Source organism: Dendroctonus ponderosae, unplaced genomic scaffold (assembly GCF_020466585.1).
Source record: "Dendroctonus ponderosae isolate FM_Combo_2020 unplaced genomic scaffold, Dpon_F_20191213v2 Dpon_F_20191213_11, whole genome shotgun sequence".
NCBI classification, from domain to species: domain Eukaryota; kingdom Metazoa; phylum Arthropoda; class Insecta; order Coleoptera; family Curculionidae; genus Dendroctonus; species Dendroctonus ponderosae.
The window spans coordinates 1,660,271-1,684,588 of NW_026017213.1; the positions used below are offsets into that span (position 1 = coordinate 1,660,271).

Here is a 24,318-nt window from a genome sequence, read left to right on the forward strand (position 1 = left end):
ATTTATCAATCTATAATAAAAGACGTGAGGAAATTCTGTCTTTTTTAAAGACAAAAATTTTTGAGGCGAAATACCCAAAAAGAAGTTTGTAAAAATTAGTAGAGATTTGAAGAAAACCCTCTTCTCACATTTTTCCGCTTAAAGATTCTCAATGGTTGTACTCAAGAGTTCAGGCTTATTTTCTTCAGGGTGTTCGAAAGAAACCAGCAAAACATCGACGTTTTCCCACATTTTTTTATCAAATGCACCTACTAGAAGGTTTCACGTGCTCTTTCTGAGCGTGTTCGGTCCTTGAGCTAAGAGCGATGATTCCTACTTTGCTTGGTTGTAGAGTTACACATTTTTTTTTAACTAAACTGCGTTTTTTGAAAAGATTTAAAAAAAACTTTTCCCATTTTCCCACTTAAAAAGCCTCAACGCCTCTATTGAAGAGTTTGGACGTCATTTCCACCAGGTGTTTGGTTTAGAGCTACGAATTTTTGAACGAAAAACCGTCTTAATTTGGAAAACCAGTAACCAAATCTGGCAAAACTGGAACTTATTTCTAGATTTCCACTAAAAGAGCCTCGATTGCGTTATTGACGAGTTATGAGCGCTTTTTCCCATCTTGTTGGATTTTTGAAATAAAAAGTGTTTTTTGATTAATAAAATTTGCAAAAATTGGAACAAAACAGCGAAATATTTTCCATTTAGAAAACTTCAATGGCCCTATTGAAGAATATGCTCATTTTTTCCCAGCCTGTTTGCGTTCCGGGTTTTTTTATAGCAAATGTGTCTAAGCGTAAATGAAACAAATCGGCCGAAATTGCAACTAATTTTCAATTCTTATATTTGACTGTTCTATTGAAGAGCTAATGGTGAATTTTTCCAAATTGTTTGGTCTCAGAGTTGCTGACTTTTTAAGCAAACTGTGTTTTCCAACCAAAAAAAATTGTTAAACATTGACAAGAACAGCACCTTTTAAATGTTTTTGCTTAACGAGCCTCAATCGCTCTAATGAGGAATTTGGCAAACCTTTCGTTTCAGAGTTATCAGATTTTTTATGAAATACGCTCTTCAGCGCCAACGCCTAATTGGAAATTCGTGAAGAATCGCACGAAATCTGAACTAATTTGCCAAATTCACTACCTATTGGGCCTCACTCGCTCCAGTGAAAATTAAGCAGCTTTTTTGCCATTTTGCTTCGCTTAAGAATCACTAATTCTCCATTCAAAAGCAGTTTTCCAATTTTAAAATGTTGTTAAATTTAACAAAATATATTAAACTGATTTCCCAATTTTTCCACTCATAGACCCTCAATCGCTCTATACGCTGGCTTAGAGTGCTGGTCTTTAGCGGATTTTGTTTTTGAGCCACAAACTTTTTAAAAGTCCAGCACTCTTAAGGACCATCGCCTAATCGAAACTTAAAAAAAAACTGAATTCAAACTCAAACTCAATTCCCAATTTTTTTTAAAGAGCCTCCATTTCTCTATCGAAAAGTACCGACTATCTTTGGTCAACTTGCTTGGCTTCAGAGCTACGGATGTTTAAATAACAGTCGGTTCCTATTCTTTTTTTAATTGCGAAAAATTGAAGAAAACAGCCAACTGATTGTCCAATATGTTCACTAAAAGAGCCTCAACCGCTTCCAATTTTTTCACTTCAAGATTTTCAATCGTTCTTTTGAAGACTAAATGACTCGTTTTTCTGACTTATTTGGTTTAAGAGTTACCAATTTTTCAATTGTAAAAAGTTTTAGTTTAAAATATTGAGATATTTTTGGAAAAAACTTTTTTCATTAAAATACCCAAAAATGCTTGAGTGAAGTAAGAAGAGCTCCTTTTCTCAAGTTTTTAGCTCCAAAGTTATGATGTTATTCAACAAACAAACGCTTTCTTATTTTAAAAATTTGACCTCAACTGCATCTCAATTCTCAAATTCAAGACGCTCAAATCGCTCAATTGAAGACGTCGAGGTGTTTTTTAGCCCGTTCCACTTCGGAGTTTATTTTTCGTAATATTTTTTAAATTAATTTCGTCGTAATATTTTTTAAAGTATTTTTTTTTAAGGACTAATGGCCAAGTAGGTTTTTTCTATGACACAAAATTGCAACTTTAGATTTACGTTTTCTTAAAGTGCTTTTTTCTGAATTGCTTGGTTTCAGAGTGACGAACTTTTTAAACAAAAGTCGTTTTACAATTTAAAAAAATCGTCAAAACTTAAGGAAAACTGCAAGTCAACTCCAAATTTTTGCTTGTACTGTTTCATCATGTCGAATCGCAGCTTGTTTCATTTCGGAGTTTAACATTTTTTAAAGTAATGTTTTTAAGGACTAATGGCTAAGTAGATTTTTTTCTATCACAAAAAATTGCAACTTGAGATCTACTTTTTCTTAAAGTGCTTTTTTCTGAATTGCTTGGTTTCAGAGTGACCAACTTTTTAAACAAAAGTCTTTTACAATTTAAAAAATTCGTTAAAATTTAATGGAAACTGCAAGTAATTTCCTAATTTTTGCTTCTCTGTTTTATGAGCTGCGATTCTTTAAAAAGTCAAAGAGTCTTAAGTGCCAGTGTTGGATAATTTTTTGAACGGCCCGAAATTGCGATTTTATTTCTAAACGAGCTTCATTTAGTTCTATTGAAGCTTAAATGACTCCTTGTCTCAGTGTGTTTGGTTTTATAGTTGAACATTTTTGAAAAAAACTTGAGTTAGAAATTTTTTTAAAGTGAATCAGTTTTAGTCACCAATGTCGGATTGATTTGATTTTAAATCGGGCCTAATCGCGGCACATTTTTCATTTTTTTTTACTAAAATAGCGTCACTCGCTCTATTTAAGGTTTAAGAACTTCTTTTCCGAACTTGTTTTGATTCGAAGTTTTACATTTTTTTATAAAAGGCGTCTAATCTATTTAATCTTTTTCTAATTTAGAAAATTCGTCAAATGTAAGTCGAAGTCGAAAGTCGACCTCAATTTCTCCTTTCGACTAAAAAAGCCTTAATTGCTCTATTGGAAGGTTTAGAGTGTCGTTCCAGTTTGGTTAGCTTCAAAGTTTAATTTATTTCACGGGCCGTTTTTCTAAAAGTGTCCATTTCTAATTGAAAATTTAGTAAAATCGGGACAAATTACAGTTTACTCTTCAATTTTCCCAATTAAAAACCACAACCGCTGGCTCTAATGAAGAGTTTAGCAACCTTTTCTTCAAATCGTTTGGTTTCTAAGCTGCAAATCGCCAATGGAGTAATTTTTTTGTAAATTCAGTCAAAATTACAATAAATTTTCCAATTTCTCTCGCCGGAGAGCCTGAATAGCTCCGTCGAAGTTACTCTTTTAGTCACGAACAAGAGAGCTACTTTCGCCTACAAGCTTTTGAAATAAAAGTTGTTTCATAATTTTAAAAATTCAAGATAATTTAAGAAAAAATGCCACTAATCCTCCAATTTGTCGATTAAAAGAGCGTTAATTGCTCTGATCAAGCGCTCAGTGTGCATGTTCTGAACTAGGGGGGTTTTGAGTTTTAGGCGCCAATATCTGCTAGAAAATTGATTAAAAATCAGGCAAACTCGCTATTAATTTCCCAATTCTTCTACTCAAGCAGCCCCAATCGCTCTAATAAACAGTTCAAAGGTTTTTCTTCCAGCTCGCTTAGTTTTCCAGTTGCGATTTTTTAACTAAAACTGTCTTAAGAGTCGAATTATAATTGAATCGAATCTAATAGAATAATAATTCAGTCTTCAACAACATTGAAGAAAAACAAATTAACCCCATGCTGCAGGAAAAACCTATCAAGTTCAACACGCTGTAGCTTACCCGGGCAATCCAGCACTCTCCATCTTATTGGCCAGTTCCACGTCCTTAGAGTAGACATCAAACTGCCACTGCCGCTGTCCCAGGACACCGGCCAGGACAGCTCCCGTATGAATCCCCACTCGCATGTCCACAGGCGAGTTGGCCGTTTGTTGCACATATCTTCAAAAAACGTTTTTCGGCAAAATATCGGCGTAAAAAGGATCACTCACTTGATGGCTTTCACCATGGACAGTCCCATGTGGACACAAAGGACGGCATGATCTGGCCGCTCAATCGGAGCCCCACTGATGCAATAGTAACAGTCCCCAAGGATTTTTATGCGCAATTGTTGGTATTTCTGGAAAATCATTTTTTGCAGGCTTCAGCGGGACACTCTGTATATTACAGTTTAAAACAATTAAAGGCGCAATTAATATCAACATTAATATTGGGCAAATTAATTAAATCCAGCTCCTTCAGCGCTGGTAGTTTCCCAACAACAATCGAAACCAATAACCATTAAATCGCGTTTAAGTGCTTTTGTAGTTAATAAATTTGGTACACGCGTGGTTCTTCCCAGTTTCACCTCAAAAGAACCATGGTTTCCATCCGAGTTCAATTAGCGCTGGTTCTTCTAAGTTCCATAGCTGAATGTCGCCTGGCGCAAGAGTTCAGCAGCAGGCTGCAATCATTTCCGTAAGTATTCAAGAAGCAAAAGCTTCAGTGGCTCGAGCTCATCAATTGGTTACAGAATTGGGGCGGGTTCCACTAAACCCAACCTAAGGGCGGCTTTACAAAGGTACCCATTAGAACCAGTCGTTTACGTTCGTTTATAGCGTGAAATTTTACCCTCTAGGCTGATACACAACAAACCCTTGCCGCATCCGGATGTGCTAGCCAATAATGGGTAAAACCACCCTCAAAGGGATTTTGAGGTCGTTTACTCAATCTTTTTCAGGGAGGCCTCAGAGTCCTCGGAGTCGTCCGAAGTGGGGCCGGGGGCTAGCGAGTAAGAGTGGCACTTTAATGGCCAAGTCCAGCCCATTTATATGACTTTCTTTGGTTTGTAGTTCAACTGCTTACTCGCTCAGAAGTGCGCTACTGTAAGTATAAAATCCTAACCTCTAAAGGAGGCGCAGCAAAAATTGTCTGGAAAACTGCTCCAAGAGTCAAAGTTTTTGATTAGATAAACCGAACAGTGTATTTTCCTGATTAAGGTTTTCCACACGTTCCTAAGCTCTTAAGCATTTGTTACCACTTTTCCTAACCTGTGTAATGGTTTAAACAAAAATTCGGGAACTTCATAGGTAAAACTCAAATATCTGCAAAATTGCTCAAAACATCTGAATACTCGTTTGTTTCAATACTCAACATGTTTTTGATAAAATGCGCAACAAACTGTATTTTTTCAATTTTCCCTTTGCAATTCTAACCTCTGAAGCAGTAGAAGCTGAAATGCCAACATTTTGGGTTGGTTTGGGTTAGTTGTGTCAATGTGTGAAAATTTCGATAAGTTGAAATGACTTGACAGGCTTGATTATATGTTCCTAACCTCTGAAAAGATAGGAGCCAAAATGCAAATAAAATCTGCCTTTTGAAGCTGAAAACAGATAAACAGGTTTGAACATAAAAATTAGTAGTTGACTGACTATATTTTCCTGATGGGGAAATTAGCTAAAACTAAAAATGAACTAAAAAAGCTTCGAAAATTGCATAATCATACGTCGAACACTGCAGAAAGTCTGATTAGTCGATGGAATTTTTCGGTACAATACATCTTAAGCTGTCTCTCATTAGGTTTTATCAGTAATTCCTAACCTATGAAGCGATAGAAGCGAAAATTCGAACTTTCAGTACGTACATTTGTACAAAATATCTGGAGACTCGTAAAGACCTTTTTGATAAATTGGGTTTGCAAATTGTATTTGCTCAATACGCTTTATTTCACAATTCTAACTTCTAAAGTGGTAGAAACTGAAATGGCCACATTTTGGGGCCAATTCGGTGCCTCATAAAAAGTTTGACAATTTCGATAAATTGAACCTACTTGACATCAAAATCCACATTTTTCCATTAGCCTTTCTTATATGTTCCTAACCTCTGAAAAGATAGGAGCCAAAATGCAATTAAAATGTACCTTCTGAAGCATAAAAGACGCTGTGTGAAATTACAAAAATCAGTCGTTGACTGACTATATTTTCCTGATAGGGAAAAAGTAGCGTTTCTAACCTTTAAAAAGGTACAAGCGAGAAAACGAAAAAAATCAAATATAAAACGATTATATCTCAAAAACTGGAAAAATCTGATTAGCCAAAAGAATTTTTGAGGCTAAAGGCATTGAAAGCTGTTTCCCATTAGGTTTGATCAGAAATTATTAACCTCTGAAGCCATAGAAGGGAAAATTCCAACGTTTCGTGTCCATTCAAGCTTAAAACACGCCGTAGCTCATAAACGGGTTTACAAATCCAATCAGTTTTTGGAAGACGTTAGCAACTTTTTAATAATCCAATGGCTACTATTCTTTTACTGTATGGTACTATCAAAAATTCCGAACCTTTAAAAATATTGAAGCAAAATTGATCTGAAAATTATGGGTTCTGTTACAACTAAAACACCTTAAATCTTATAATTGTTTGAAAATATCCATTCAATTTATAAAATCTGGAAAACTGTCTTTTCCGGCTCGCCTTTGATGGGAAAATCCTAACCTCCAAAGAGATGGAAGCAAATGTGTTGAAAAAGTCAAATATTTCTGGAACGGCAGAAAATATCCGCTCATTGATTAGAAGTATTGCGTGTTTATTGAGTATTGAGTGTTTTGGAAGTTACTTTCCCTCTTTAGGTTGTAGATGAATGTATAACCTCAAAAACGATGAACCCAAAATTTGATGCATTCGTGCAGATTTCCGCCTATATCTCGAAAACGATTGAAGCTATCTGAATAAACATTAAAACATCTTGGATGAAGTATTTTAAGGGTTTTATCAGAAATTCCTAACCAATAAAAAACTAGAAGGCAAAGTGTCAAAATATTCAAAATCCTCGAAGTTTAATACCGGATATACCGAAGTTTAATACGGCAAATTTCAAACTACATCTTAAGACATTCGTTTGGCCATATAATCTTATCCGGAATTCCTACCCAATAAAAAATACAAGCAACAATATTCCTTGTAGTTACAAAATTTGCAAACTTCATTCTTCTACTGCGGGCTTTTTACCCACATTGACTGCCATTTGCAACGTTGCCAGGTTGTCTTCATTTTCCTTAAATCGCTTTAAACCTGAAGAGTCACGAGTCTTTTGGTCATATTTTAAATTCCTCACGAAATTTGGCCAAGAACTAAAACTTCGTATCATTGTCTACGCTCTACAGGCCAAATGCTGTGGATTCTCGTGAACCCAGCGAAGCTCAGTAAGTGTTTTTTTTGTCAATAGCCGGATCATTTTGTAAAAACCATTCTTTATTTGCTTTAAGCGAGTCCACTGTGCAGGATGGAATGAAGGAGTCGGCGGCTGATAATATGTAAGTGCATTTTTGATGCAGACAAAATTGTTGGCACCTTCCTTGCCTCTTCAGATCAAATTTGAGTTTCTTCGTTGTAAAAAAACGCACTTTCTAGCACTGAAGAAGTGGACGACAGCGAGTCAGCCGCAACGAGTGTTTCAACACCGTAAGAATTAGCATGGTTCAGAGAACACATTTGGCAGGTGTGAATTTTAGGGCTTCAAAGTCTGAAGAAACCAAACCATTTGAAGCAGCAGCTCGAACTACCAGCCTTGATGACACAAATGTTCCTGAAGAAGCCCCAGAAAACAAAATAGGGTAAAATCCAGTGCTTGTACGTTTCCAAGCAGAAAATATGAATTGAATTAAAACTCTTTTAGGGCCGAAGGAAAGACTCGATCCGGTCCAGCACCGTAAGTAATAACCATATAACTCTTCAGGTTTGTTAACAAATTTGCCACTTTTAAGGGCATCTGGAGTTGAGGTGGGGCAGGAAAAAGCGCTGAATTTTAGGTGAGTTCACCGTTTTTCATACTCTGGAAAATTCTAAAAGTTCCTGGTGTTTTTCGATCCCAGGAACGAGAAGGTCGTGTGCGGGTCTCCAGCGGGAAGCTCCGAAGGACCGGAAAGTGAAATTCCTGGAAATTTGGCTCCAGATGATCGGTTTGGAGCTACTGAACGCTCTGGGCAGTCGTAAGTTGAACCAGATTTTCAATTTTCATGGTTAACGTAATCCACTTGTTCCAGAGCATCCCAATTGAGGGGACTTTGGGAAGGTCGGTAAGTTTTCAAAAGTTTACATTAGTATGTAAAACGTTCGCAAACTTGACTGAGCATTCTGCTGAACAGAAGCGCAAACAAACCGAACAGAGGTGTAAATACTATTAATGTATCAAGCGTTTTTGAAGGCGTTTCGAGCGCTTTGGTTGGAATATTTGATTTATCAGCTAAGTTTCTATCGGAAAAATTTCATACTGTATTTCCTAGTTAGAATTTATCACACATTGCTAACCTGTAAAAAGGTGGAGTAAAAAATCGGACTTTTATCCATACATTTTGAACATTTCTGCACGTTTGCAACCTTTTTTCTTGTGCAGTTCTTACAAAAGTTTAGGCAAATGCGAAAACTTGCGGCAATTGTTCGGCGGCTCAACGAATCGTTTGCGAACTTGAACGAGCTTTCTGCTAAACACAAGCGCGAACAAATCGAGCACTGGTGGAGAGTTCATCAATTTATCGAAGGTTTTTCAATTGGTTTCGAGCACTATGCTTCCTCCATAGGTTTTTTTTTTAACAATTTATAACCTCTAAAGACATAGAAGCCAAAGTATGAAAACGCCAAAGCCTCGCACGCTTTCTTAGCGAAATAAGTCAAAAATCCTGATCAGTCAGGCCTCCATCAGACGCTTTGGTTGGAATATTTGATTTATCAACTAATTTTCTATCGGAAAAATTGCAAACTGTATTTTCTAGTTAGAATTTGTCACACAGTGCTAACCTGTAAAAAGGCGGAGTAAAAAATCGGCCTTTTATCCATAAATGTCGAACATTTCTGCACGTTTGCAACCTTTGTTCTTCTGCAGTTCTTACAGAAGTTTAGGCAAATGTGGCAACTTGCGGCAATTGTTCGGCGGCTGAACGAAACGTTTGTGAACTTGAACGAGCATTCTGCTAAACACAAGCGCGAACAAACCGAGCACTGGCGGAGAGTTCATTAATTTATCGAAGGTTTTTTAATTGGTTTCGAGCACTATGCTTCCTCCATAGGTTTTTTTTTTAACAATTTATAACCTCTAAAGACATAGAAGCCAAAGTATGAAAACGCCAAAGCGTCGCACGCTTTCTTAGCGAAATGAGTCAAAAATCCTGATCAGTCAGGCCTCCATCAGATGGCTCAGATTGGTTGGAATATTTGATTTATCAACTAATTTTCTATCGGAAAAATTGCAAACTGTATTTCCTAGTTAGAATTTGTCCCACATTACTAACCTGTTAAAAATGTGGAGTAAAAAATCGGACTTTTATCCATAAATTTTGAACATTTCTGCACGTGTGCAACCTTTTTTCTTCTGCAGTTCTTACAGAAGTGTAGGCAAATGTGGCAACTTGCGGCAATTGTTCGGCAGCTCAACGAAACGTTTGCGAACTTGAACGAGCTTTCTGCTAAACACAAGCGCGAACAAACCAAGCACTGGTGGAGAGTTCATCAATTTATCAAAGGTTTTTCAATTGGTTTCGAGCACTATGGTTCCTCCATAGGGTTTTTTTTAACAATTTATAACCTCTAAAGACATAGAAGTCAAAATATGAACATGCCAAAGCCTCAAATGCTTTCTCAGCGAAATAAGTAAAAAATCCTGATCAGTCAAGCCTCTGTCAGACGCTTTGGATGGAATATTTGATTTATCAGCTAATTTTCTATCGGAAAAATTGCAAATTGTATTTTCTAGTTATAATTTGTTACACATTTCTAACCTGTAAAAAGATGAAGAGAAAAATCGGCGTTTTATCCAGAAATGTTGAACATTTATGCACGTTTTCAACCCTTTTTATTCTGCAGTTCTTACAGAAGTTTAGGCAAATGTAGCAACCTCTGGCCATTGTTCAGCAGCTCAACGAAACGTTTGCGAACTTGAACGAGCATTCTGCTAAACACAAGCGCGAACAAACCGAGCACTGGTGGAGAGTTAATCAATTTATCGAAGGTTTTTCAATTGGTTTCGAGCACTATGGTTCCTCCATAGGGGTTTTTAACAATTTATAACCTCTAAAGACATAGAAGCCAAAATGTGAAAACCTTAAAGCCTCAAACGAAATAAGCCAAATATCCTGATCAGTTAGACCTCCGTCAGACCCCTAACCTTTAAAAAGAGGGAATCAAAATGATCGCCCTTTCGAAAAAGGAAAACCTTTTCGAAGTTTGCTAGCTTGAACATCTAACAACAATTTACAAACTTTGAACTCCCGAAAAGACTTGAAAATTGATCAGTTTAGGCGGAAACTTTGGGCAATTGTTCGGGGGCGAATGAAACAAGCCTTCCGCTGAATACACGGCTATTTCATGTTGATCCACTTTGAAGCAAATTTATGATTCTAGGAATCCTGGCGAGTATGTTGGAAACACTTTTGGCTCCCAACGCAACTATTTTGACCATCTGATGCCTTACAATCCATATTTTCCTGGTTATCAGTCTCCGCAATGGCCAAACTTAGTCTACCCTCAGTTTGCGCCCGGATGCTCCAGAGCCCTGGACACTGCTGGATTTGGAGGACATCCTTCGGATCCCAGCCAGATTTATTACCCTCATGTTTATCCCTATCCCTCCTATCCACTGGTTTATCCATACCACAATGGAAGAACGAGTTCGGAATAAGTAAGTTTAGGTCTGGCAACATCAGATGAAAAGGAAGGGAAACATTTTTTCGGCCAGTTTTTTCCCAGTTGGTGTCAGCTTGGGTAAAGGTCGATGTGTTTTTTCAAGCTTCCAGTTCATTTTAGATGGTTCAGGCCGCCACTACCATTGTAGACCTTATTCTAATATACGGTGGCTTACACGATGAAGTTGTTCATTTAGTTATAGTTTCCATTAATAAAGTTCGGACAATTGACTACATCTTACCTCTGCAAGCTTATCGAATCTAGCGAACAGTTCATTGAGCATTTTCACCAATTCTTGAGCGGAATACGTGGAAGAAATGGCGGTGAATCCGACAATGTCCGCATAGAGGATGCTGCAAGAACAGCGATAAGTTAGCGGTTTCGATGGAGCCTTTTTGGGCAAAGCTTACCTAACGTTTTCGTGGCGGCTCATGTAGATTTTCTTAAACTGGCTATCGGCTTGATCCAAATCCTTCCTCATCTGCACAGCCACATGCTCTGGCAACACCGAGAGCAGCAGCCTTTCCTTTGAAAGCAAGAATACCGTGCATTTTTCAAAAGGATTTTTTATATGCATTGGAAGTGTAGAATTCGAGGTTTTGTATGAAAAATGGTCTAGTTTGGCACCTGGCGGAGGTTTTTGTGGTGGTAAAAAGTCTGTTTTAGCCCATGGGGCCCAGGGATCATAAGGGATTTTCCTGCGTTTTTTTGCACAAAACTGAACGATTTTGCCCATTAATTGCCTCTATTTTGCCGGCTATTTTTATACCGGATGTACACTTTATTTGAAGATTTTGTTATTGTTTCCGATCAGGATCGATTGGTTTCAATTTCCGGGTGGAATTTTGCATTTCTGTTGGCCTGCATCATGCACATTTTTTATAAGAAATACCGAGAAAACACCGTGTTTGTGTAGAAATTGCCGTTTTTCATCAAATTTAATTCACACACCAGCAGAGAATCAGGGGCCAATTTATCTCAAGATTTGTATGGACAACCGATTAACCTCTCAACATTTCTCCACTAAGGTGAAGAACTGTTCTTGTGCCTGAGTGTAGGCCTGGGTAACTCAGCGAATTTTTAGGAGTTAACGCAGTGCTACGCAAATGGCTTGATGCGCCAACTCAACGCACCGGCACAGTAACTCAGCTCAGTTGCTGGAAAAATGTTGATGCCTTTTTTTTACTTGCTTGTAGATTTGTTTTAAAGGGCATTTATTAATAATATTTTCTAAATGTCTTCAAATTTCAGAATTTTCCAGTTTTGGCCAAGTTACTTTTTCTTTATTAATTATGAAATAAATTTCGAATCCTTCGTCGCTTTGTAAGAAGTTTTGAAATCTTTTTCCAGCTTAGAATTTGGAACAAAAATCGAATTTTCTATGAAAAATGAACAGAATCAGCGAAAGTTTATAACAGATTGTAGAGTTTGTTAAAAAAATGTGTTTTTTTTAGATTTGACTGATTTTTCTTTGCTTTACTTTCTACTGAAAAACGCTCTATTTTGTACAGGACAAAAACGGAAATGTTTTTTATGTTTGAAAATGTTTTCGATGAAAAACCCCGTTTTTCATCGAAAATCATTAAGGTTTTCTCCAAAATCGATCACAAAACTACAAGTTTTTAATTGGAAGCGCAAAAAATCATTATTTTCTGGTGATTTTCTTCTTTTCTGACAATAATGGGGTCTTTTCAGCCAAAAATTAAAAAATTAATTTTGCTAAAAAATTCGCCTCATTCATCGGTTTGCATCAAAATTTAGAAAACCCATTTCAGCTTCGAATTTGGCACAAAAACCAAATAATTTTCTTCAGTTTTTTACCGAAATTAATTGTGATTCTCTTGAAAAAACGACCAGAGAGCAAAAGTTTCAAAGATTTTTTTGGAAAATTCGCCACCTTCATCGCTCTGAAGATTTCAGGTCATTCCAGTTTTAGCAAAGTTTCTATTAAGCAATTCTTTCTACGCAAAAATAGCATTATTTTTTAGTTTTACTCAAAATACTGGCAATCTTCAGGTATGTTCTGAGAAAAATTATAAGATAAATTTTATTGAAACACTCGCCTTCTTAACCGCTTTGCAAAAATGTTTGGAAAACTTTTTGCAGCCTCGAATTATGGACAAAACCCTAATAATTAATTATGGGTCTTTTTCCAAAAATATTTCCCCGAACTGAAAAAGTGAAAGTTTATAATCATTTATTTGGAAAACTCTGGGAAACTGGGGTTTCTTCACTTTTATGTCAATATTTCGAAACAACATCGTCTTTAAACAGAAAAACCTTGTTCCTAACGTTTTGATGTAAAATACTGGCAAAGGAATCTTTTATGCAAACAAATTAAGAGATGGATTTTACAAGAAAACTCGTCGAATTTCTTTAGACTCAGTTCTGTTGCTGGGAAAATCTAGATGACTTTTTTGAGTTGTTTCAACAAAGTAGGTAGTAAAATATTACTCAGAAAAAATGTTGATGATCTTTCTTTAAATGTGAAAATTCCAGTCTTGGATCTCGTAAAGCATTAATAAATAACTTATTAACCTATGAGTTAGCGCTCTCAACTCAATAGCGCAACTCAAAGTGTTACCCAGGCCTATTTGAGTTCGACGCAGGTAAATAATCGGTGCGAAACTCTTGTGAATTTTTAGGAAAAACAATTTTCTGGCAAATTTGATGCAATACTAGTTTTAGTAGTTGTGAAAGCAACTTGTCGAAATGGAGAAAACTCCTGAAATTAGCCGCTAAACATCTGAAGTTCCAAGTCGGACAGATTTCCTTAATAATTACTTAACAAAATTAATAACAAAAACTGCATACAATTCAACAAAAAAACGTGAAAATTTAGCAAAAACGACCTGAAATTGCGCAGCCCAATCAAGTGAAAGACAAATGTATTCCGGGACGAAATTGCTCAGAAAATTAGATCTGAAAAACTGTATGTTTTCATTGCTCTGAGCCCTTAACATAAATTAAAAAAATGAAAAGTTGCCTTTAATGGGAATTTAATCATCAGGGACTCTTTAGGTTCAATAAACGTAGCGAATTCGATAGCGAACGCTTGCGAGAGTTCGCGACTGCTTTTGGTTCTTTTAATACTCAAGACGATTTATAGCGGCTTGGAGGAGATTTCTTGATTATTAGTTTTAAATATTGACGCGATTCAAGAGAAAACCCTTCAAAGATTATACTTTAAAGCCTACAGGTGTTGTAGAAACTTCAAATTTAGTTTCCAACAACTGTAAATTCGAAAACTTCTAATGCAAGCTTTTATTAAGAAAAAGTGTTGGTGAAACCCCCGGCTATTGATGGTGAAACTTCTGAAAAAATTATGATTTTTGAAATATCGGGAGAATGGTACGATGTATTGGATGGCACCCTGTAGGTATATTTTTTGAGAATATCGTTCTGAATCAACAAGCTAATATAATAGCTTTAGTTAAAAGCAAATATTTAGAAAGTGGTCCGAAAAACAAATTAAAAACTTCTTCAAATACACCATTCGATACACGCATGAGCCTAAAAAAATGCTAAACCTTTCAAGTTCCGGATTGTCCAAAAATTGGTCACAATCCGCAAAAATCCGGTTCTCATTGAGCATAAAATGCCCATTGTGCGCCTGATCTGAGTTTTGTTTACATTTGCGGCTACTTTCTCAATAAAAAAAAGTGAATCATTCAGACGAGTAAACCGGTAAAAGGACGATTATCATGTTTGTACTGTTCAAATCGCCAGATTTTTTTGCAAAACTCGCAAATATTTGATGTATTACATGCGAGGATCGAGCTAACTTGTCAGTTTCTTTGCGTGTCTTGCCAGTCGTGGTCATATTTAGTCGAAACATTGGCCTTTTGGTGCCGAAAAGTAAAAAAGTGTTGTTTGGTTTATTTATCTAAAGTGAACTTTTGGTGCTCGTAAATCACATCCGATATGGAAATGGTCCAGGATGGAGCCCCAGCATGCAGACACCTGGTAAGATAGGTCACTAATATACAGGGTTCCCGAAAAAATGTAGGCATTTTGCAAAAACACGTTTTTTTGAGAGCAGTTTGGATCAGATATTTCACGCCTTTTTTACATTTCAATTTCAATGGAGCTTAGAATTATTTCCTGGACACTAAACACCTTTTTTGTTTCCAGGTGACGCGATGCAGCTTTCGGTAAGTTTGGCTTTACATTTTTCCTAGCAGATCGATTTTATCTGAATTCTTTATTGCGCTCTTTGAATTTCTTGCTTTAATAACGAACAGCAAGCATGTAAAACAAGCGTCGATTTTGTGTGAATTTCAGTTTCTGTTGTCTTGGAAGGTAATTTTCTGCATTTATTGGTATTTTCTTCTGTGTGCATTCTCAATAGCGATTTGTTCGATTTTCGAAAACAACATTTTTCACTCTGGTTTTCTACCTTTACTATTTAATTTAGTACTACATCTTCTTCTAAATTGCGATATCGATTTTTTCGTGCCTGACATTTATTAATATTTTGCGACTTATCTTTTATTTTAACTTGGAATCTTCAAAGCTCGATATAAAACAACCGTAAATTTGGTTCCTCTTCCATCAGCAGCTTAGCCATAATAAGTATCTAAACTTTGACTTCATCGGCCGCTTTTTTCAATGTACGTTTTTCATGATCTCGATGATGGAAAAATTGATAGCCAACGCTAGTGAGAGTTTGCGATTGTTTTTGGATTTTTTTTATAATAAATTTTAAAAATAGACGACTTGCAGAGATAACAGGTACAAATGGGTTTTTAGAGCCAAATGTTGCCAAGAACAACTTTTTCGATTGGAAGCTTCTTGTTCGAAAAATAAAACGTGAAAATCCATAAAATTCCGTTTCTCGCGCCGCATAATTTTGTGCTGCAAAAACCGCAAAATGCCCACAAAATCGACTAATTTTACCTCAATCAACATGTTTCGCTTATTTCGTCATATTCAAGGGTAATTTGGTTCCATTGAAGTTCACAATCTTGTTACATTTGAGCCCCAAATGCGGAAATTTGGTTCGAAATCCGAAAACTTCCATTAACTCGCTTAATAGGCRAAAATATAATTTTCCAATTTTTATTTATTTTTTGAGATACTTTTTATGATTTTTGGCTTTGGAGATACTTTGGCTTTTTTTAAGCCACATTTAATTTTTTTGTCAAAAACACTCTTTCTAGTGTCTTGGAARAAAGTAGYCCTGGATCGCCTGGATATTTTACAGAGAGCAAACTTTTTCGSTAAAAAGTTTYGTTTGGGACAAAAAAATWAAAATGTTAAAATCGAGTAAAATCMATTGGTGAACGTTAAATATTTGGATGCAAAAACAAAMAYTTTCGTTCCCACATTYAGGGCATCTTTTATGGATAAAACAAGCGAAATTGCCATCAGTTTGTCCAAGTGGGTTGGTTTGTTTCGGCAGAAATTGCAGAGATGAGCTAAGAARGAAAGCTTTGCAAACGTTTTCAAAAAGTTTAAGGCTTCTTCAAAATTTCAGGTTTCCAGTTTTAACTAAGTTTTTATTAAGCAATTCTTTCCACGCGAAAAACGCATTATTTATAAGTTTGCCTTAAAAACATTGATACTCTTAAGCTGTTTTCCGGGAAAATCTACAACTGAAATTTTACTGCCACTCTCGCTTCTTTAACCGCATTTTAAAAAAAATTCTAGAACCTTTTGCAGCTTGGAATCTTGGACAAAACCCCAATCTTTCGTGCATTTTTTCCCAAAAATATTAAATTTCGAAATAATTGATATTAAATATATTTAATATCAATTATTTGGAAAACTCGTCACCTTCGTCGCTGTGAATAATTTGTTTTTCTTCACTTTTTCACAGTTCAATTCAGGTTTCTTCACTTTTAAGTCAATATTTCTAAATAAAACTAGCATTTAGCGCCTTTTTTCCAACGTTTTACTGTGCATAAAAATTAGCAGATCGATTTTACAAAAAAAAACAGTTTGGTCTTCTTGATCGTCTTTTTCGAATACCCGTTTTAGCTTCTTATTTTGTTGTTTTAACTTCTGTTGTCTTTTAAAAAAAAAATAAGGTTTTCCCAAAAAACGATCAGAAGAAGCAAAAGCATATAATTAAGAAAAATAACAAAATCTCTTTGGAAAACTTGTCACCGTTTTAGGCCAAATAATTTTTCAATCAACCAAGCAATCGTTTCTCCAGAAAAGGTGATTCAGTGCATTTTGACGAGTTAGCGCAGTGCTGCGCAAATGGCTTTGTGTGCCAACTCAACGCACCGGCGCAGTAACTCAGTGCCGTTGCTGGTAAAACGTTACTCATAAAAAATGTTGATGACAAAGGCAAAGTTTTTCGCTGAAAAGCTTTGTTTGAAAGAGAAAAAAAGAAAAAAACGAAAAAATTTTCGTTTCCATATTCAGGGCGTCTTTTATAGATCAAACAACTTGTACAACAGAACACTTGGTTTGGGTTAGTAAAAGTTAAAAAGAAAGTTAAATCTTCAAAGGTCCATTGAACAATAAATTTTCCACAAAATTGAATAATTTTACTTCAATTAACGATCTTCGGCGGTTTATTCAGATTTCCTGCCAATGTCCAGTGGAGATATTTTTTTAAGTTTGGCTCGAGCACCATGAGAAAAAATCCCAGAAGCCCACTTATCAGTTGCCTATTTTTTGGACTTTTTCGAAAATTACTTACAGCGGACCCTGAGCAAAATGTTCATTAGGGAGCCTCTGGTTGGCCGGATGTTTTATCAATTTTTCAGAATTGTTTCCGATGGGAGATTTGGTTTTAGCGAAAAAATTAACATGTGAAAATCTGTTCAACAACCGATAAAATTGGTTGTCAATAAATATTTTCCAGGTTTTTCCATTAAACTGTTTTTTCCTCAGTGACTGTTTCATTTCTCAATTTTGCTGTCAATTCGAAGCACTGGCGGGGATAAGAAAAAATTTCCCATTCGAGCATCAGGAGAAGGAAATTTGGCTCTAAATGCTTAGAAAACTAGTAGCTTTCCAGAAAATCTCAATACCACTTGTATGCACGTTGACTCGCTCTATGCTTTGTTTTTGCCATTAATATTGAGCCCTTGGAAAAATTCGGATAAGTAACTCATGATAGCCTCAAGAGACTTATCAAGAACCTTCTTTTTTGAAATACTGCTCAGTTTTCAAGCAAAAAAATGGGAAAATCTGGGAATGTGTGCAGGCTTAACCAGATTTCATCGGTTAAAACACCTTATCGTCGAAACACATGTGGGTTTGTGTGTTTCGGAGACAATTTATCGCAAAATGTTTAAAACGTGCAAAACAAGTGAAAAATGACAAATAGATAACACAGTAATCAGGCGACAAATGGCAATCAAAGAGCGAAAACCGAAACGCAAATGCAAAATACCGTAAAATATTCTGCCGAAAACTATTTTAAAAATGACAATTTTTGATCTTCCCCTGTATCTCTTAAGGTAGCAAAAAGGTTCAGTTTTAACACACCCTGTACATACTATAAAGAATCATATAAAAATAAAGCGTTTTAACCGAAAAAAGTCTTACCTGCTCAGCGCTTTGCTCTTCAATCACCAGCTTGACCTCCAAAGACTGTCTTGTTTCCAAGAAGGTTCTTCTCTGCTGTTCGTCTTCGGCTGTATAAGCAACGGTGGCAAGAACTTTGGCTACTACCAGCAAAATTCCGGTGGCTCCCAACTATAAAGAAACATAATCATTTTTTCCATTTGGTCGAAGTTTCCACAAATTCACTTCCGCATTTAAATGCCCCCAAATATGGAGACTCACTCAGCTCGGAATTTCTGTTAAAAAAGTCGAAATCCATCCCGCCATGAATTTATTAATGCAAAAGCAACACATGAGGCGATTTTTCTAAATTAGAAACTTTTAACGGTGTGTATGTGTGTCTCAGATGCGATTTGAAAGGCTTTCAAGTCGTGTAGCTGGGACAGATTTCCGATCGATCCCCGTTGAACTTTCGACCTTCTGCTGGAACTTTCATTAGGTGTTTGCTGTAATTGTAGGGCTCTTGGGGTCTTGTGAAGAAGCCTGTGATTTTCTGCAAATTTTCTTTATTTTCGTTCAAAATTGACCTCGATAGGGCAAGGGAAAGTAGAGTAAAAAGATCGTAAATTGGTCAAAAAAACCCAATAAGATTAATTTTTTGCTCTGGTCGGTTTGGTCAGACTCCACTCTTCCATGAAGAAAAAAATTTCGTCTGTGATTCACTTATTTTTTTGAGGCGTAAACGTTTGTTTGGAACCTACTTTCATGTGCCTACAATAAGATGTTTGAATTTATCCCATAGGGTCTCCCTCATCTTTGGGATTCTTCTCCTGTAGACTTGTGAACTTGTTATTTGCTTCTTCTCGAAAATGTCCACTATCAGGGTTTTTCACTTTGGCATCGTTGATTTATCAACTTCATTGTGTTCAGAGGAAGTAAAAGTGAAAGAAAACGAAAAACCTTTGAAATAATTTTCGCGGATTTGCTATGAACTTGGAACTTAAAAAAAAACTTTCTTAAACCTCCAACTGCAAAACAGCCTCCAAACGATCTTGCAAGCATTGAAAACTGATTTGTGATTGAACTGAGCGCGTTTGCTTTGGCCACTCAATTAAACTAATTCTAGAGCTTTTTAATGCAAATTTTCTGTTCGAGAGAACGTGGTTATTAATGCCGATGCAGGCAAGTAGCCCATTGCACCCTTACGAGAGCGCATCAGTTATTATTCCAGCTACCATTAAATGGAAAGGTCATCTAAATTTATTCATGAGAACCGAGCTTTGCCATAATGGAAACTCAGCTCTCCTGAATAATTAAAGCGTCGGCTTAAGCAGCCCATATTTTATTAAGCGGTGCTTGTTTTAACTGCCAACTTGCAGTTTTCTACACCGAATGCTTCTATATCTGGATGTTTAAATCTATTCGGACAAGTGCTTTTGCTGTGTTGAGCCCTTTGGGCACGCCCCTGCTAAAAGAACAACAAACTACATGGTTCTTTGCACAACAAATACATTAGAGTCTTCTGGATGTCGGAATCTACTTCGACATCGATTAGGCTCTAATAAAATTGTGGTAGTTTGCATTTAGACCAGTTGAAATGGACTCGCTCTCAAAAAGAGATCTTTGTATCGAGTAGAAGCTGATGACGTGGCTCTCCAAATCACCCGATCTAACGCCTTTAGATTTTTATGGGTGGGGGCACCTAAAAAACATTGTGCCTGAAAATATGTAAAAACACGCGGGAATTTAAATGGCTGTAAAGCTGAATGAAGTTCAAATGCTGAAGGCGATAGATTTGGGTGCAACAGTGTGTTAATAATTTTGAAAAATTTAGTGGCTCGACAGATGAGACCAAAAATTCGCGTCAGCCACAGTACAATGTGTACAAAATTTGATGCAAAAGAGGTTTTAAATATCATATTTTTCAAATGTTGACACCCTGTATCTTTTTTGGGGGAAAGTCTGTGACCTCGGTTTTTTTTACTGAAAATCTGAATTATTTTTAACTGTCAAGCCTGTACCTGCTTCTATAGATTTTAGACAAGTGCCGGTAAAAATTTTCTAATAGAAAACTTTCAGTAACCGGTAAGGACCACATGGAAAACGTTGCTGAAATTCCAACTTTAAGAAAAAGTTGTAAAATAAATTTTATTAGAACACTCGCCTTCGTCGTCGCATTGAAAAAAGTTTCTTAAGCCCTTTCCAGCTTCGAATTTCGGGCAAAAATCGAAAAAACTTTTATCGAAAACCGATTAGAATAAGCGGGTTTGCAATAAGTTTTTGGGAAAATTCGTCACCCGCATCCCTCTGAAGACGGTAGAGTTTGTCGAAAAACTCTGTTTTTTTAGTTTAACTGAATTTGTTTCTTGCTTAACTGTCTACTCAAAAACGCCCTATTTTGTAGAGTTTTTGTAGGAATTTTACAAAAACTTTTTTCAGTCTTGGATTCGGGACAAAAACGATAATAAATTGGTCCCGTTTTCTCCCGCAAATTATTAAGGTTTTCTGAAAAATCGATTACAAAACTAAAAGTGTTTCATGAAATGCGCAAAAATATAATTCGCCTCATTCATCGCTTTGCAGGGAATTTTGGAAAATCCTTTTTAGCTTCGAATTTGGCACAAAAACACAAATAATTTTATTTAGTTTTTTTTAGCGATAGTAATAAAGATTATCTTGAAAAAACGACCAGCTAGCACAAGTTTACAAAAAATTGTTTCGAAAATTTGACACCCTCTTTGCTCTGAAGATTTTTGAAGTTTCTTCAAAATTTAAGGCCTCCAGTCTTTAGGCCTCTAGAAAAATTCAGTCAAACTAAAAAACATATTTTTTTGACAAAGTGGAGTCTTCAGAGGGATCCGAGTGATAAAAATCTTATTTTTTTCGAAAAAAAAAAGACAACAGAAGTTTGTTTCGATTTTATAAGGAGTTTGGAGGCAGTTTACAAAAACTTTTTTTAGTCTCGGATTCGGGACAAAAACGGATTATTGAAACACTCGCCTCCTTCGTCGCTTTGTAAAAAGGTTTGAAATCCTTTTCCAGCTTCGAATTTGGGGCAACAATTTAATATTTTTTATCGAAAAACGAACAGAATAAGCGAGTTTGCAATCACTCTTTGAGTTTTTTTAGTTTAACTGATTTTTTTTCTTGCTTTACTTTCTACTCAAAAACGCTCTATTTTGTAGAGTTTCACTTAAAAATACTGATTATCTGGAAGATTTTTGTATGAATTTTACAAAAACTCTTTTCAGTCTCGGACGCGGGACAAAAACGAAAATAAATTTGTCACGTTTTCTCCCGAAAATCATGAAGGTTTTTTCAAAAATCGTTAACAAAGCTAAGTGTTTAGTGAAATGCGCAAAAATATAATTCGCCTCATTCATCGCTTTGCAGGGAATTTTAGAAAATCCTTTTTAGCTTTGAATTTGGCACAAAAACCAAATAATTTTATTTAGTTTTTTTAGCGAAAATTCGACAACCTCTTCGCTCTGAATGTTTTTAATGTTTCTTCAAAATTTCAAGTCCCCAGTTTTAGCAAAGTTTTTATTAATGAATTTTTTCTACGCAAAAAACGCATTATTTCCCCCAAGTTTCCCATAAAAATATTGAAAATCTTCAGCTGTTTTCTGTGAAAAACTATAACTCAAACTTTATTGACACTCGCCTCTTTAACCGCATTGTAAAATATATTCTAGAATCTTTTGCAGCTTCGTATTTTGGACAAAACCTTAATCATTTTTCGTGAATTTTTCCCCAAAAATATTTTCCCGAACAAAACAGGACAAAGTTTATAATCAATTATTTGCAAAACTCGTCACCTTCGTCGCTTTGCATGATTTCTTTTTATTCAAGTTTCTTCACTTTTAAGTCAATATTTCTAAACAAAATCCTACCTAAACAGAAAAACGTTTTATTGGGCATTTTCATGTATAAAACTAGGCCGTCGTCTTTATAGTCTTTATAGCCTTCTTGATCATCTTTTTCGAATACCCGTTTTAGCTTTGAATTTAGGATAAAATCAAAACAAACTTCTATTCCCTTTTTGCCGAAGAAAATACATTTTTTTAAGTTTTTTTTTCAAAATTTAAGGTCTCCAGTTTTTGCAAAGTTTTTATTAAGCAATTGTTTCTACGCAAAAATACGCATTGTTTCCAAGTCTTACTTAAAAGCATTGATTATTTTCAAAAATTACAACTAAAATTTCACTGATAGCCTCTTTAACCGCATTGTAAAAGTTTTTCTAGTATCTTTTGCAGCTTTGAATGTTGGACAAAGCCCTAATCAATTTTTCGTGGATTTTTCCCAAAAATATTTCCCCGAACAGAACAGAAGAAAGTTTATAATCAATTATTATTAGGTGACGAAAACTCGCCACCTTCGCCGCTGTGAAGAATTTGTGTTTTTTTTAAGTCAGGTCTCTTTACTTTCAAGTAAATATTCCTAAACAAAATACTCTCTAAACAGAAAAACGCCCTTTTCCTAACGTTTTACCGTGCATTTTTATGTATCAAAATTAAGAGATCGATTTTACAAGAAAACTAGTCGTCTTTATAGTTTCGTCTTATTGAGCGTCTTTTTCGTATACTCGTTTTCCTTTCAATTTAGGATAAAATCGAAACAAACTTCTATTGTCTTTTTTTCCGAAAAAATACAGTTTTTAAAGTTTCTTCAAAATTTAAGGTCTCCAGTTTTAGCAAAGGTTTTAATAAGCAATTGTTTCTACGCAAAAGACGCAGTATTTCGAAGTTTTACTTAAAAGCTTTGATTATTTTCAGCTGTTTTCTGTGAAAAATTACTACTAAAATTTTACTGATACTCGCCTCTCTAACAGCATTGTAAAATGTTTTCTAGTATCTTTTGTAGCTTCGAGTTTTGGACAAAACCCTAATAATTTTTGGTGAATTTTTCCCGAAAAGATTTCTCCAAACAGAACAGGAAAAAGTTTATAATCAATTATTTGTAAAACTCGTCACCTTCGTCGCTGTAAATAATTTGTTTTTTTTTTTAAGTCAGATTTGTTCACTTTCAAGTCAATATTTCTAACAAAACTCGCTAAACAGAAAAACGGCTTTTTCCTAACATTTTACTGTGCATTTTTATGCATACAAATTAAGACATCGATTTCACAAGAAAACTCGTCGTCTTTACAGTTTGGTCTTCTTGATCGTCTTTTTCGAGTACCTACTTTTCTGAAAATACACAGCAATTACAATTTTAATGGAATTGTGGCAATTTTTACAAATAAGAGTGCATAGTTTGGTGAAATACTCCAAATTATGGCAGATTAGTTTTCAAAAATATCTACTCTCGAAACAAGGCTTGATAGAGCGATGTTCATTGCACAACTGACTAGAGCATATGTTCCGTTTCTTGTGCTGAAAAACTTGTGGCCATTGAAGTTTTCGCTGAGTTTTGACGATTTTTTACAAGTATGCTTGCACAAGTAATGCCAAAATGCCCCCAACATCAAACCAGGTTGATTCAGAAAAATTTATTATACGGGAATAACATGAACACAAGCGATGCGTTTTAGAACTTTGAATAGAGCGCACGTTCCTCTTGTACTGAAAAACCCCTGCCACAAGCAGTTTTCGTTGAATTATGGCGATTTTTTACAAATGCGATTGCATAAGTCGAAAAAATTCGCCCAACATCAAAGCAGATTGATTTTCCAAAATGAATTTTTCGGAAACCCGACAAAACAGAGCGATGCTGGTTACACCCCTAAGCACTTTCCGCTATTAGTGCGGAAAAGGCCACGAAAAGAGGGGCTTTTGTTGACTTTTGGCGATTTTTTGCATTTAGTATTGCATGCCTGAGAAAATTGCCCTCAACATCTTGGCACATTGATTTCCATTCATTCATTCGATGGAAAGAAGACAAGGTCGACCCACGTTAGTGACACCGGTAAATAGCACGCAACTTCTTCTATTAGAGCAGCAAAATTTACAACTATTGTAGAATTTTTGCGTTTTTTTTTTCATGCAGGAGTGCACAAGTGAGGAAAATCCAAAAAAATTTTTTCCGGAAACCAGACAAAACAGAGCGATGCTTGTTTCGTCGCTGAATAGAGCACACTTTCTTCTACTGGTGCCGGAAAACCAATGAGAATAGCAGGTCTCGTCGAGTTTTGACGATTTACTACAAGTATGATTGTATAAGAGATTTTATGAACAAAACATTTAATAGAAGCAAA

General features: G+C 35.7%; 2 protein-coding genes across 4 annotated transcripts in view; one reads left to right on the plus strand and one right to left on the minus strand.

Moving 5' to 3' along the window:
• The window catches only part of LOC109540388 (adenylate cyclase type 3), a 34,388-nt gene extending 15,452 nt beyond the window's left edge, over positions 1 to 18,936 (minus strand). Inside the window, exons 1-6 of the mRNA XM_048662616.1 lie at positions 18,898 to 18,936; positions 18,165 to 18,314; positions 11,066 to 11,181; positions 10,897 to 11,008; positions 3,999 to 4,126; positions 3,790 to 3,948 (exon numbers count right to left, since the gene is read on the minus strand). Coding sequence (XP_048518573.1) covers positions 3,790 to 3,948; positions 3,999 to 4,126; positions 10,897 to 11,008; positions 11,066 to 11,181; positions 18,165 to 18,314; positions 18,898 to 18,936 — 704 coding nt within the window. The remainder of the gene's footprint in view (positions 1 to 3,789; positions 3,949 to 3,998; positions 4,127 to 10,896; positions 11,009 to 11,065; positions 11,182 to 18,164; positions 18,315 to 18,897) is intronic.
• Positions 4,325 to 10,834, plus strand: LOC109543554. 3 transcript variants are annotated; one of them, XM_048662473.1, is made up of 15 exons: positions 4,325 to 4,464; positions 4,520 to 4,567; positions 4,625 to 4,675; positions 4,727 to 4,777; positions 4,839 to 4,871; positions 7,145 to 7,183; positions 7,247 to 7,294; positions 7,392 to 7,442; positions 7,493 to 7,594; positions 7,657 to 7,689; positions 7,745 to 7,789; positions 7,853 to 7,969; positions 8,024 to 8,056; positions 10,374 to 10,650; positions 10,708 to 10,834. In XM_048662473.1, exons 1-14 carry the CDS (start codon positions 4,367 to 4,369, stop codon positions 10,648 to 10,650), a joined length of 1,026 nt encoding a protein of 341 aa, XP_048518430.1. In that variant the 5' UTR covers positions 4,325 to 4,366; the 3' UTR covers positions 10,708 to 10,834. The 3 variants fall into 3 exon arrangements, with proteins under 3 accessions (XP_048518430.1, XP_048518429.1, XP_048518431.1); XM_048662472.1 differs by having other exon boundaries at positions 10,374 to 10,834; XM_048662474.1 differs by lacking the exon at positions 7,145 to 7,183 and having other exon boundaries at positions 10,374 to 10,834.
• Positions 18,937 to 24,318: the final 5,382 nt, after the last annotated feature.